The sequence below is a fragment of the Leuciscus leuciscus genome (assembly GCF_965113295.1).
Source record: "Leuciscus leuciscus genome assembly, chromosome: 14".
NCBI classification, from domain to species: domain Eukaryota; kingdom Metazoa; phylum Chordata; class Actinopteri; order Cypriniformes; family Leuciscidae; genus Leuciscus; species Leuciscus leuciscus.
Window position 1 is genome coordinate 40,769,780 of NC_138738.1, and position 14,693 is coordinate 40,784,472.

Sequence of the window (14,693 nt, forward strand, 5' to 3'; positions counted from 1 at the left end):
CAACTGTTAGAGACGCACGATATATCCACCGCCATATCGGTGTCGGCCGATAAACGTTTGTTTTATATTATCATTATCATTATGATAAATTATCTGATGAATTGCAGTTTCACCTCTGTATTTATTTAACTTTTGTTTTTGTAATCAGGCTCAGAAAAATGTATATCAAGATTTAGTTTAATCTGCTAATATATCAGTTATCGGCCTCCAAATATAAAGAATTATCGGTTATCGATATCAGCTGATAAATGTTCATATTTAATGTTATCGTTATTGGTCCAATGAGACAATTAGGTTGATATATTGAAGCTGATAAATTAGCTGATGATTTATTGGCCAATATATCGGTTATCCGCTTCCAAAATATGAAGAATTATCGGTTATCGGTATTAGCTGATAAATGTTCATATTTAATGCTATCGTTATCAGTCCAATGAGAAAATTAGGTTGATAAATTAGCTGATAAATTAGCTGATAAATTGCAATTTCTTTGTTTTCTTTGTTTTGGTTTTAAAGTAAAAGCAGTTTCTCCACTTCATGTTTCCCATTTGTTTTTGTAATCAGGCTCAGAAAAATGTATATCAAGATTTAGATTTATCGGCTAATATATCGGTTATCGGCTTCCAAATATAAAGAGTTATTGGTTTCTGCTGATAATTGTTAATTTTTAATGTTATCGTTATCGGTTCAGATGAGAAAATTAGGGTGATATTTTAAAGCTGATAAATTGTGGATTATTTCCTCCTGTTCAATGACTTCAAATGGAGGGTTTTGATTGGTGCTCTCCGCATAACACAACAGCAAATTATGCGCGCTTTAGAAGAGTTTATGCACAATATCGGATTTCACATTGAAAAAGAGAGGACATCAGAATTGCAATTTGCCATAGGGATGTAAAATTAATTGTAAAAGTGAAGGAGTCTTTAACTGATATAAAGTAGGCTACTTTTAGTTAATAAAAATTAAGATCTAGATTTTTTTTTGCAGTTTCTTTGTTTTATCCAGTTGAGGTTTTTAAAATGAAAGAGGTTTTCCACTGTATTTGTAATCAGGCTCAGAAAAATGTACATCAAAATGTAGATTTATCAGGAAATGTACTGGTTATCGGCTCCCATATATAAAGAAATATCGGTTATTGGTATTGACCAAAATATATGTGCATCACTAGTTACAGTGATCTTCAGTGTTTACAGGCCATTTATAAGATCTTAATGCTGCAATCTCAACCTGTGTGTGTGTGTGTGTGCGTGTGTGTTGCAGACATGCTAAACAGGACGTGGATGATGAGTACGGTAGCGCTGCTTTCGCGCGCGGGTTGCAGTCGTATTACGCCGTGGCTCACGCTGTTACTGAGCGCGTGGACAAACAGTCGTCTCTGCTGATCAACGGTCAACTCAAGCAATACCAGGTCATTCAGCACTTTACCATTCAACATCAACACTTTACCAGACCTTTAACATTAACACTTTACCAGACATTCAATATCAACACTTTACCAAACATTTAACATTAACACTTTACCAGACATTCAATATCAACACTTTACCAAACATTCAACATCAACACTTTACCAGACATTCAATATCAACACTTTACCAAACATTTAACATTAACACTTTACCAGACATTCAATATCAACAGTTTACCAAACATTCAACATCAACACTTTACCAGACATTCAATATCAACACTTTACCAGACCTTTAACATTAACACTTTACCAGACATTTAACATTAACACTTTACCAGACATTTAACATTAACACTTTACCAGACATTTAACATTAACACTTTACCAGACATTTAACATTAACACTTTACCAGACATTTAACATTAACACTTTACAGACCAGACATTTAACATTAACACTTGACCAGACACACTTTACCAGACATTCAATATCAACACTTTACCAGACATTTAACATTAATACTTGACCAGACATTTAACATTAACACTTTACCAGACATTTAACATTAACACTTGACCAGACATTTAACATTAACACTATTTGTTTTTAAAGAAATCACTTTTTAAGAACTACAACAAACGGCTGGTAGAGACTACACGAGCTTCCTCCCGGGTTAGTGACATCACCAACCCTAAAATTTACATAAACCCCGCCCCTGACAGAATATGCTAATCAATGACTAGAAGATAACTACACATCAGCTACATAAATTCATCAACTAACCATTCAGAAATGTCCGGTTGCTTCTACATGTTGTCACTTCTTCTTGAGTCTCTCCATCTTTGTCTGACTCTGGTTTGAACATAAAAGGCTAAAAGTTTTTGAAATGTCCAGTGCATGTGTGTGTGAGGTAAAAGCAGGGTTCTCAAGTTTTATCAAAAGCTTGGAGTGAGATCACATGCGGTTAGGGGAGGAGCCCTAATGGAGGCCCGCCCCCGCCTGTCCCCGCCCCCCAATTTTACCCATTGTTCATAATTAACCAGCACAAATTGAAATTATAACAATTGGTAAATCTGATAAATGACAGAGCAATTCATCACATCAAATATACTATTTAATGTTATATTTCAAATTACAAATATACAAAAATCTAACAAATTGCCCCCCATGAGAAAATTTTGTGCATTTTAATGTTAAATCCATCAATCTGGTGCACTTTGAGAGTTCAAAATTAAAAGCTCCAAACTATATTCAGTGTGCAAATTAAACAAAGAAAAATGTAAACCTCTTTTAGTTACAGTGTCTATTTACATTACACCTACTACATAATAATAGTTATAATATTAATCCTATGACCGTAATAGCCATATTTTGTAAAAACAAATGCACAAAAAAATAAAGGAAACTTTCATAATTAGATTTGTACCTATTTCTATACTTGAAAGAGATAAGCACATGATCTTTTATTTTGACGCAAACTGCATCAAGCTTTTATTTTGGCGGAAAACATGGTTTACAAACGCCTCTCATTAAATTTCTAGTGAATTGCGGTAATCGTCAAATATGCAGATATGGAAATAATCTGTAACTGGGTTATGGGTTCCTACACTCATGACATGGCCTAAGTGTTTTGAAAGTAGTTATGCTTACCGCGGATTACTCATCTCTCTCCTGATCCTCCTCACTATCATCATCATCACAGGAGCTGATGAAGGGCAGAAAACATACTGTATATTTTGACACAGTTTACAGTGTCTGCTTTAAGGGCCAGTTTCTATTGTTTCACGCTATTTCTCTGCACATTCCTTGCGTTTCTTCTCCATATCGCTGAATATTTTGACAGATACACACTGACACTGCTGCACGCTCGCTCACTCGTTTAAAGTTGTGATTGGGCCAGCCCAGTGTCAATCAAGAAAAGAACCAATGGGCCGCTGATCTACATGTTTCATGGGCTGATCTGTCAGAAAAAAAAAAAACTACTTTTTTTGACCAATGCATTACACCAGCACAAACCCAGCGCGTTCGCGCGATGTTGTTGGTTACCTAGTAACGAACGTACGGTGCGTGTGCATGCACACTTTGTGTGGGAGCGCCTCGTACACAACGTTATAAAGCTTGCAGGACAACTTGGTTGGCATTGCCTTTTCAGCGTGAGAAATACATGGTGTGGCGTGTGAGCGTGTGAACTGGTTGAATTGCGTGTGTCTCACGGCCAATGCGTGAGACTTGAGAACCCTGGGTAAAAGGAAACAAGCTGTTGAAGCTCCGCCCCCTGTGCCGGGAGCAGTAGCTCATTTGCATTTAAAGGAACAGACACAAAACGGTGTGTTTTTGCTCACCCTCAAAAAGTGACAACTTTAACATGCTATATAAAAATATCTGTGGGGTATTTTGAGCTGAAACTTCACACACACACTCTGGGGACATCAGAGACTTATTTACATCTTGTGAAAAGGGCATTATACCACCCCTTTAACATCAGCACTTTACCAGACATTTAACATCAACATTTTCAATATTAGTGGTCGTCCTGATGTGGGTTTTTCAGTGGTCAATATCTTAGAGCAGCCGATCGATACACACACACACACACACACACACACACACACTTTCAACACAGACACTAATTCACACACACACACACACACACACACACACACACACACACAGACACACACACACACACACACACACACACACACACACACACACACACACACACACACACACACACACAGTCACACATACATTCACTCACAAACACACACACACACACTCACACACAAACACAGGATTGTTTCTTATCGCTGCTTTGACTGTGTGTGTGCAGATCAAGGGTTTGGAGTGGCTGGTGTCTCTGTATAACAATAATCTGAACGGCATCCTGGCGGATGAGATGGGTTTGGGCAAAACCATCCAAACCATCGCGCTCATCACGTACCTGATGGAGAACAAGCGCCTGAACGGACCCTACCTCATCATCGTGCCGCTCTCGTCAGTCGCTCTTCACTTCTCACACACATATCTTACAACACACAGTGTCTGTTTTCATCAACACTGTGTTTCTCTGGCAGAACTCTGTCTAACTGGGTCTATGAGTTTGATAAATGGGCGCCGTCTGTCGTCAAGGTCTCGTACAAGGTAAGCGACTCTCTCCAAGAACATCTGTGATGAAGGCTGATGGATGACTGATGTCCTCAGATACCGTAACAAACACAGTATATATGAATCAGTGTTTGGGAGTAACTAAACTACTGACTACTGTCTCTGCTTGGCTGCACTTCACTTCTGCTCTAGCTTATCAAGTCACATTCATTTAAATAGCGCTTGATTATAATAGAGATTGTTTCAAAGTGGCTTCACACGTTCACAGTAATAAAAAGCAAAATAATGATCAATGATGCAAACTTCATCAAATATGAGACAAATTTAATTTCAGCTGTAAAGCAAAGACAATAGAGTCACTATATAATCTACAGTATTAGGAAGTAACTAGTCAGTTTCATGATTACTTTAAAGTCGTCATGAAACTGAAGTTGCTCTAGTGTTTTCTTCTCTATTGTGTCGTATATCGAGTGAAGCGCTTCCGGAACAAGAACAAATCTGGGAGGGGCTTGGTTGTGTCCGTGGGGAATTGATTGGATGGTTGTGGTTTGCTATTGGTGGATCTCATGTGAGTGACAGGTTATAGCCCCGCCCTCGTCATCAGAGAAGAGATGAGATGCTGCAAGAGGAAGATATTCTGATTCAAGATTATGAGGAAACAATAACTATGTGCACCGATAAATCCATGAAAAATAAGAAAGAATAATACATTTTGGTTTCATGGTGACTACGCAGCTTCAGTGTAGTTAACCGCTTTATGAAACGGGCACCTCCTCTGATGTGGTTTCCTCCCGAACACTGACGAGTGTGGCTCATTGATGGGCTTGTGATCATGTGATGTGTGTTCAGGGATCTCCGGCTGCTAGAAGAGCCTTCGTTCCACAGCTGCGCAGCGGCAAGTTCAACGTGCTGCTCACTACCTACGAATACATCATCAAAGACAAGCAGGTGCTGGCCAAGGTAAAGCCTGCGGGGTGTGTGTGTGTGTGTGTGTGTTTGAGTCTCTCAGCTGTCTCTTGTAGGCAGGATAAATGTGAGCGTCTCCATTGACTTTGTATTGCCTGAAGCTCTCTGCTTGTCATTTCTGACAAAAACAAAACAATGTCTGGAAGCCGCTGTGTGACAGGGTGTACAGCAAACAAGCTACAAAAAACAGAACCAAGTCAAGTCACCTTCATTTATACAGCGCTTTTAACAATATAGACTGTTTCAAAGCAGCTTTACAGTGATAATAGGATATACAGTAACAGAGATTGTTCAGGCTTTACAGCAGATCTAGAATAAAGTTATTGTCCAGATAAAGTTTGTTTTTATTGATTCACTTCTGTTGTAAAGATCATTAGTTATTAACTTAGGGGCCGCTAACACGACACCGCTCTAACAGAAAACCCTTAATGCGCTCCGGCTCCTCATCCGCAAGACTACAGTGTTTGAGAACGCAAACCTTGAAATAGATTCCAAGGTGCAAACGCTGAATAATTTAGAAAAATGTCATCATCTCTGTGTAAACTTCAAAAACGTGAATCTGTGAGAACGATGACGGCGTGCACATGCGTATTACGTGTTTAGTCTATAGACATGTGCTTTTGAATATGTATGTGCGTAGGCGTGTGTCTTTCTCTACAAATTGCCCTCAACAAATTACTTGTCTGGCCTTAAAAATTCATAATACTGAATTTTTTGTATAGTCTATTCTTGGGCTATGGTTTAGATGTCTATTAAATTTTCACTGACAGCCCAAATTTTGCCTTGTTTTAGCTTAGACATCAGGGCTGTGTTTGGACGCTATTAGACGTGCAGACAGAAACGTGCTGATCTGATGAGCTCATGTCACCTGATACAGATTCGCTGGAAGTACATGATCGTGGATGAAGGTCACCGCATGAAGAACCACCACTGTAAGCTGACGCAGGTGTTGAACACACACTATCTGGCGCCGCGTCGTGTGTTGCTGACCGGGACGCCGCTACAGAACAAGCTCCCCGAGCTCTGGGCGCTGCTCAACTTCCTGCTGCCCACCATCTTCAAGAGCTGCAGCACGTTTGAGCAGTGGTTCAACGCTCCCTTCGCCATGACCGGAGAGAAGGTCTGTGTAAACTGCCTCTCGTCCTTCCCTCGGGTCTTTGTGACACAGAATTGTTTTTTTAACCAAAAAAATTGAGTGTTCATTGGAGGGGTCATGACCCCATGACTTTTGTCGCACTTGAACCACGAATACACAAACTTTTTTTTTAAATGGATTTAAGAAGTTTTGTGGTTGAAATTTAAAAAAGTGACAAATCCTTCAAAAAATGTCTACATGTGTATCAGAATGCATAAGAGAATCTGAATTTAGGACACAGAGGAACAGCTCATTTGCTCCATATATAGAGTTATAAGGCCATCTAGACTAGAGTCATGAAATATCATGTTATATTTTTATTTTCCCACAAGAGGTCGGCAAAAACACCCAATGTAAGATATTTTGAGCTGAATTAAAAGGTTTATGCATGAAATTGTGAGTTATTTTGAATTTAAGTTGAGAGAATGTGCTTAAATTACTATTTATTGATTATTTATTGATTAAATCTAGTAATTTAAAGGTAAAGAAAAAAAGAAAATCTCCAGAAAAGAAAAAAAATATTATCAAACTGAAATAAAATAAGCTTTCTGGATAAAAAAAAATTTAAGTATAATTTTAGGGCTTCTGGTCAGTTTGACCCACGAGGGAAGGATTTGTTCCAGGACGCGAGGGTCGCTAATAGTGTTTTGGAGTTTCCTAAAATAGGTGTAAATGCATACACTAAAAGGTCAAAAACACTTTAATTTCCTCATAATCTCCACTAGCCTAGAAATCTAGACGCACCCTAGCGGCAGCAAAATGTATTTTGCAGCCAGGATAGTCTAGCAACTCTCCGTTGACTTCCGTGCTGGAAAAACCTAAATTGGGTCAGGCCAATCACGTCGTGTATAGAGTAGGCGGGGCGGGCTTAACATAATGACGACAGAGTTGCAACGGTTCCCTGCTACTTGAAAACAAAGAAGAGCTGCTGCTGGAGAACAGCCTTTCGAATCGGCTTTGGCCGCGACTCTGGAGGACTTGGAGTTCAGTTTTTCTTTGAGAAAAGAGCAAAGAACGGCACTTAAGTCATTCTTAAAAAAGGAAGATGTGTTCGTAGTTTTGCCGGCCAGATTCAAAAGTTGAATCTATCAACTAACGTTAGCTCCGCTGTTGGGAAAACGCTCTAGTTGGTTGAAGCGCTGTCCTATAGCGTGCAGAGGGAATTTGAAAGACAGCCGTTTATCCCGCCCCTCGGATTGAGCGTGTCTATGGTGAGTTGCCAGACCTAACATCTTGATGTAGGTCTGGCTTGCCAGACTAAATCTCCACTGCGGCATCAGCTCTTTTCTCTCAGTGTCTGAAACGCTTCGATCGAAGATTCAGTCTCTCTAAGCTCTCTGAGAGCTTCTCTGCTCTGATTGGTCAGATGGCCCAGTTTGCTGTGATTGGTCGACCGCTTACAGCTCGTGTCGGAAACCAAATGGCCATCAGCATATCTGAGTTTTAACCTATCAATTCCAGCATGATTCAAAGCAAAGTTGTGAAATGAATTTAATGGCTGTTTACTGCTGGTATTAATATGTGTTTTGGTCGATCGGATCACAAGTAGACGAGGGAGACATTCCCGTTTACACCTGGTGTTTTAATCCGTCTCTTTTGTCCACTTTCACCCACTTCTGTCCTGATTTCTTCGAGGGGAGGGTCTATGGGGAGGAAAATGTGTGTTTTTTCAGATCTTTAGATCTAATGGACGAATAAGCTCACGCAATTTACATATGAACACACCCGGAGATGACGGAAAAACACACAGAGAGCATCTGCTTTAGTTTCTGCTCTGACAGACGCAAGACTCGCCGAACACTGTGAGTGTGTGTGTTAGAAATCAGGAATGATCTGAGAACATTGTGCTTGGTACGTCTTTCATCTTCAAACCAAACTTGGGTCTCGATCCGACAGTTTAAATCCCGTCTGGTTAGCGCACTTCCCATAATGTTACGCATTAGATCAGTAGTCGGAGAGCAGATGGTCTTTAGTGGCTGTTCAAACATATTCATCCACATGAGCGTTTACACTACTAGTGTTGGACGAAGAGTAGTAGACCTGACTCACAGTAGTGTTGGAAGAAGAGTAGTAGACCTGACTCACAGTAGTGTTGGAAGAAGAGTAGTAGACCTGACTCACAGTAGTGTTGGAAGAAGAGTAGTAGACCTGACTCACAGTAGTGTTGGAAGAAGAGTAGTAGACCTGACACACAGTAGTGTTGGAAGAAGAGTAGTAGACCTGACACACAGTAGTGTTGGAAGAAGAGTAGTAGACCTGACACACAGTAGTGTTGGACGAAGAGTAGTAGACCTGACTCACAGTAGTGTTGGAAGAAGAGTAGTAGACCTGACTCACAGTAGTGTTGGAAGAAGAGTAGTAGACCTGACTAACAGTAGTGTTGGAAGAAGAGTAGTAGACCCGACACACAGTAGTGTTGGATGAAGAGTAGTAGACCTGACACACAGTAGTGTTGGACGAAGAGTAGTAGACCTGACTCACAGTAGTGTTGGAAGAAGAGTAGTAGACCTGACTCACAGTAGTGTTGGAAGAAGAGTAGTAGACCTGACACACAGTAGTGTTGGAAGAAGAGTAGTAGACCTGACTAACAGTAGTGTTGGAAGAAGAGTAGTAGACCTGACTCACAGTAGTGTTGGAAGAAGAGTAGTAGACCTGACACACAGTAGTGTTGGAAGAAGAGTAGTAGACCTGACACACAGTAGTGTTGGAAGAAGAGTAGTAGACCTGACACACAGTAGTGTTGGAAGAAGAGTAGTAGACCTGACACACAGTAGTGTTGGACGAAGAGTAGTAGACCTGACTCACAGTAGTGTTGGAAGAAGAGTAGTAGACCTGACTTACAGTAGTGTTGGAAGAAGAGTAGTAGACCTGACACACAGTAGTGTTGGAAGAAGAGTAGTAGACCTGACACACAGTAGTGTTGGTCGAAGAGTAGTAGACCTGACTCACAGTAGTGTTGGAAGAAGAGTAGTAGACCTGACACACAGTAGTGTTGGAAGAAGAGTAGTAGACCTGACTCACAGTAGTGTTGGAAGAAGGGTAGTAGACCTGACACACAGTAGTGTTGGAAGAAGAGTAGTAGACCTGACTCACAGTAGTGTTGGAAGAAGAGTAGTAGACCTGACTCACAGTAGTGTTGGACGAAGAGTAGTAGACCTGACTCACAGTAGTGTTGGACGAAGAGTAGTAGACCTGACTCACAGTAGTGTTGGACGAAGAGTAGTAGACCTGACTCACAGTAGTGTTGGAAGAAGAGTAGTAGACCTGACTCACAGTAGTGTTGGATGAAGAGTAGTAGACCTAACTCACAGTAGTGTTGGACGAAGAGTAGTAGACCTGACTCACAGTAGTGTTGGACGAAGAGTAGTAGACCTGACTCACAGTAGTGTTGGAAGAAGAGTCGTAGACCTGACTCACAGTAGTGTTGGAAGAAGAGTAGTAGACCTGACTCACAGTAGTGTTGGACGAAGAGTAGTAGACCTGACACACAGTAGTGTTGGACGAAGAGTAGTAGACCTGACACACAGTAGTGTTGGACGAAGAGTAGTAGACCTGACACACAGTAGTGTTGGACGAAGAGTAGTAGACCTGACTCACAGTAGTGTTAGAAGAAGAGTAGTAGACCTGACTCACAGTAGTGTTGGACGAAGAGTAGTAGACCTGACACACAGTAGTGTTGGACGAAGAGTAGTAGACCTGACTCACAGTAGTGTTGGACGAAGAGTAGTAGACCTGACTCACAGTAGTGTTGGAGGAAGAGTAGTAGACCTGACTCACAGTAGTGTTGGACGAAGAGTAGTAGACCTGACTCACAGTAGTGTTGGAAGAAGAGTAGTAGACCTGGCACACAGTAGTGTTGGACGAAGAGTAGTAGACCTGACACACAGTAGTGTTGGAAGAAGAGTAGTAGACCTGACACACAGTAGTGTTGGACGAAGAGTAGTAGACCTGACTCACAGTAGTGTTGGAAGAAGAGTAGTAGACCTGACACACAGTAGTGTTGGACGAAAAGTAGTAGACCTGACTCACAGTAGTGTTGGACGAAGAGTAGTAGACCTGACACACAGTAGTGTTGGACGAAGAGTAGTAGACCTGACACACAGTAGTGTTGGAAGAAGAGTAGTAGACCTGACTCACAGTAGTGTTGGACGAAGAGTAGTAGACCTGACTCACAGTAGTGTTGGACGAAGAGTAGTAGACCTGACACACAGTAGTGTTGGACGAAGAGTAGTAGACCTGACACACAGTAGTATTGGACGAAGAGTAGTAGACCTGACACACAGTAGTGTTGGACGAAGAGTAGTAGACCTGACACACAGTAGTGTTGGACGAAGAGTAGTAGACCTGACACACAGTAGTGTTGGACGAAGAGTAGTAGACCTGACACACAGTAGTGTTGGACGAAGAGTAGTAGACCTGACACACAGTAGTGTTGGAAGAAGAGTAGTAGACCTGACACACAGTAGTGTTGGACGAAGAGTAGTAGACCTGACACACAGTAGTGTTGGAAGAAGAGTAGTAGACCTGACTCACAGTAGTGTTGGACGAAGAGTAGTAGACCTGACTCACAGTAGTGTTGGACGAAGAGTAGTAGACCTGACACACAGTAGTGTTGGACGAAGAGTAGTAGACCTGACACACAGTAGTGTTGGACGAAGAGTAGTAGACCTGACACACAGTAGTGTTGGACGAAGAGTAGTAGACCTGACACACAGTAGTGTTGGACGAAGAGTAGTAGACCTGACTCACAGTAGTGTTGGACGAAGAGTAGTAGACCTGACACACAGTAGTGTTGGACGAAGAGTAGTAGACCTGACTCACAGTAGTGTTGGACGAAGAGTAGTAGACCTGACACACAGTAGTGTTGGACGAAGAGTAGTAGACCTGACTCACAGTAGTGTTGGAAGAAGAGTAGTAGACCTGACACACAGTAGTGTTGGACGAAGAGTAGTAGACCTGACACACAGTAGTGTTGGACGAAGAGTAGTAGACCTGACTCACAGTAGTGTTGGAAGAAGAGTAGTAGACCTGACACACAGTAGTGTTGGACGAAGAGTAGTAGACCTGACTCACAGTAGTGTTGATGATGTGTCTCAGGTGGACCTGAACGAGGAGGAGACGATCCTGATCATCCGGCGTCTGCATAAAGTGCTCCGGCCGTTCCTGTTGCGAAGACTGAAGAAAGAAGTGGAGGCGCAGCTGCCGGAGAAGGTGTGTGTGATGCAGACTTCAGTGTGTGTGTCAAGATGTTTCCATCTGCCTCATTTTATGAAAATTTTGGGTTATTGCATAAAAGAAATGCTGGATGGAAACTAGGGCTTCAACACATCCAAAATAAAAAAGTTTGTGTTTACATAATGTATGTGTGTGTGCTGTGTAAAATTGTTTTGTATATATAAATACACACACATGCATGTATATATTTAAGAAATATTTGCATGTATATACTTTATATATTTATATATAATTTATATTATGTAATATAATATATTTTGGATGTGATGAAGCCCTAGTTTCCGTCCAGCATTTCTTAATCGTTTCACAGCCCTGATGGCAACGCATAAATTGTGCATAAAAAAACGTATGGAAACACATTTCCTGAATAAATCTCTCGATGCGCAACAATAAACTCATGTGACTTTCCCTCAGCGTCAGCTGTGATTGGATAACTGGAGTAACCAGTGGACCAATGGCGTCGCAGCATCTCTAATGTTGGTTTGGTGTTTCTGAAACGCCGGAGTCGAAGTGTGTGATCAGAATGATTTGGTGTAATTCCCTCCAGAAGCGTCTCACACACACGAGTGTGTTCCTGAACACCAGCATCCGAACGCTAGAGAACATGACAGCGTTTACTGTGTTTCGTCTGACGCTCTGACACACTCGTTTATGATGGAGGGAAAAAGAGAAAGATTGCAGAAAGTTTTTCATAAAAAAAAATATTACAGATAATTTGCGCCAATTTCCCAGGAAGTGATGATTTTGTTCTCTTGAACACTTGAGATGGAAACGCTGCTTTATTCGCATGTTTTATGCGATATTTTAGTTTTGCGCACAAGTTAAATTCACTCCTTTGGATGTAAACCCAGCTTGAGTCTGAAGCGTGTGTGGTGTGTCCGTGTGCAGGTGGAGTACGTGATAAAGTGTGACATGTCGGCTCTTCAGAGGGTTTTGTACCGACACATGCAGGCTAAAGGAGTTCTGCTAACCGACGGCTCCGAGAAGGACAAGAAGGTGAGGAAGAGCGGGATGAGTCTGTGTGTGTGTGTAACAGAGACACCTCACATCTTCAGTTGTGCAGTTGTGTGTTGTTGAACTGTGTGTGTGTTTCAGGGTAAAGGCGGCACTAAGACTCTGATGAACACCATTATGCAGCTGAGGAAGATCTGTAATCATCCATACATGTTCCAGCAAATCGAGGTGCGTTAAAGGGGACATATCATGCAAATCTGACTTTTCCCGTGTGTAAGTGCTGTAATCTATAATCGGGTCCCCGGTGCTTCTACAACACAGAAAACATGAAAAGTGAAGCCCAGTTACTTTGTTCTGCATGTCAAGCATGTCAAAAAATAAGCCGATCAGATTTCGCTCTCCTTCTGGCGTATGAAGAGGATCTTATTATAATATTACTGGCCCTTAATCTGCACGTTTACACACACCAGCCGACATTTGGTTTCACAAGCGACAACAGAGACCAGTTCTAACGCAATGGCAGAAGATCCAGCAAAGCCTGAAACTGTGGTTGAGCACAGACGAGCACTGAACACTATTGACCAGAACATGTCACCGCTGTCTTATAAACACCTCAGGAACTGTGGACACTTGTGGAGAAGTTAAACATGATGATGAGATGATCAATGTAACTCCACAACAACTACAGAAATGTCTCCACTAACATTCAGAAACTCTTCCTGAGTCTCTCCGTAAGGCTGCACTCGCTACTTATTTCTGAAATTTGACTGAGATTTGTGTGTTTGGTTATTGCTGGAGTTTCTGAAGCTCGTGTAAACACTCCGCCCTCTTCTGATCGGAGGGCGGAGCTAAAGCTCATTTGCATTTAAAGGGACACATAAAAAGGGTGCGTTTTTGCTCACACCCAAAAAGGGGGAAATTTGACAAGATATAATAAATGATCTGGTATTTTGAGCTGAAATTTCACAGACACATTCTGGGACACCATAGATTTATATTACATCTTCTGAAAGGGGCATAATGTGTCACTTTTAATGTGTGTGTCTCAGTGTGTTGATCATCTGGTGAACGTGTTTGAGGCTTGTCTTGCAGTGCTGAATGTGCTGCTTTTGCAGGAGTCGTTCTCGGAGCATCTGGGTTTCTCTGGCGGGATAGTTCAAGGGTGAGCGCAGACACAGTGTGACACATTAGACATCGCCAGGACTGAGCCTTTATATGACCTTGATGTAACCTCTGACCTGCAGGGCTGACCTGTACCGGGCCTCAGGAAAGTTCGAGGTGCTGGATCGTATTTTGCCCAAGTTACGGGCGTCCAATCACAAAGTGCTGCTCTTCTGCCAAATGACGTCACTGATGACCATAATGGAGGATTACTTTGCGTACCGCAGCTTTAAATATCTCCGTCTGGATGGTGAGTCTGTGTTTCTCTCTTTCTTTGGTTTGTGGCGTTTGCAAAGTAGAGCATGATTATTATTATTAAAGCTCATGCTGATCTGGACAAACCCAAGCGTTCCTCATTTTTGACCTGCTGAAGGGCCACTTGGACTCCAGGAGATCACATGATATCCGTGATGCGGAAAACGTGGATGGAATTGTGGAATCCAGTCATAAAAAATGTGAATTTAATGTAAAACACAGAATATCATGAATATATTAAAAGTAGAGCTGTACATTTAATCAAATCACGATATGGACTAATGTTTGCTAACTGCCAAAAGCATTTTAAATATGAAAATATGATCCTAATGTTTTCAGCGCCTGCCGTTTCACTATACGAGCACATGACCACATGAACTATATTACACATGAACTATATTACTGCTGTGATACTGTATATGTACCTCTAATAATAAGAAGATGAGTATTTTAACACAATATTTCTG

General features: G+C 41.4%; 1 protein-coding gene across 4 annotated transcripts in view; it reads left to right on the forward strand.

The window, feature by feature from the left end:
* The window catches only part of smarca4b (SWI/SNF related BAF chromatin remodeling complex subunit ATPase 4b), a 47,521-nt gene that overhangs the window by 16,535 nt on the left and 16,293 nt on the right, over positions 1 to 14,693 (forward strand). For all 4 annotated transcript variants that reach the window (XM_082136102.1, XM_082136103.1, XM_082136104.1 and 1 more), the window contains exons 14-23: positions 1,261 to 1,408; positions 4,246 to 4,409; positions 4,490 to 4,556; positions 5,370 to 5,480; positions 6,364 to 6,606; positions 11,719 to 11,832; positions 12,745 to 12,852; positions 12,952 to 13,038; positions 13,926 to 13,972; positions 14,055 to 14,221. In XM_082136102.1, coding sequence (XP_081992228.1) covers positions 1,261 to 1,408; positions 4,246 to 4,409; positions 4,490 to 4,556; positions 5,370 to 5,480; positions 6,364 to 6,606; positions 11,719 to 11,832; positions 12,745 to 12,852; positions 12,952 to 13,038; positions 13,926 to 13,972; positions 14,055 to 14,221 — 1,256 coding nt within the window. The remainder of the gene's footprint in view (positions 1 to 1,260; positions 1,409 to 4,245; positions 4,410 to 4,489; positions 4,557 to 5,369; positions 5,481 to 6,363; positions 6,607 to 11,718; positions 11,833 to 12,744; positions 12,853 to 12,951; positions 13,039 to 13,925; positions 13,973 to 14,054; positions 14,222 to 14,693) is intronic.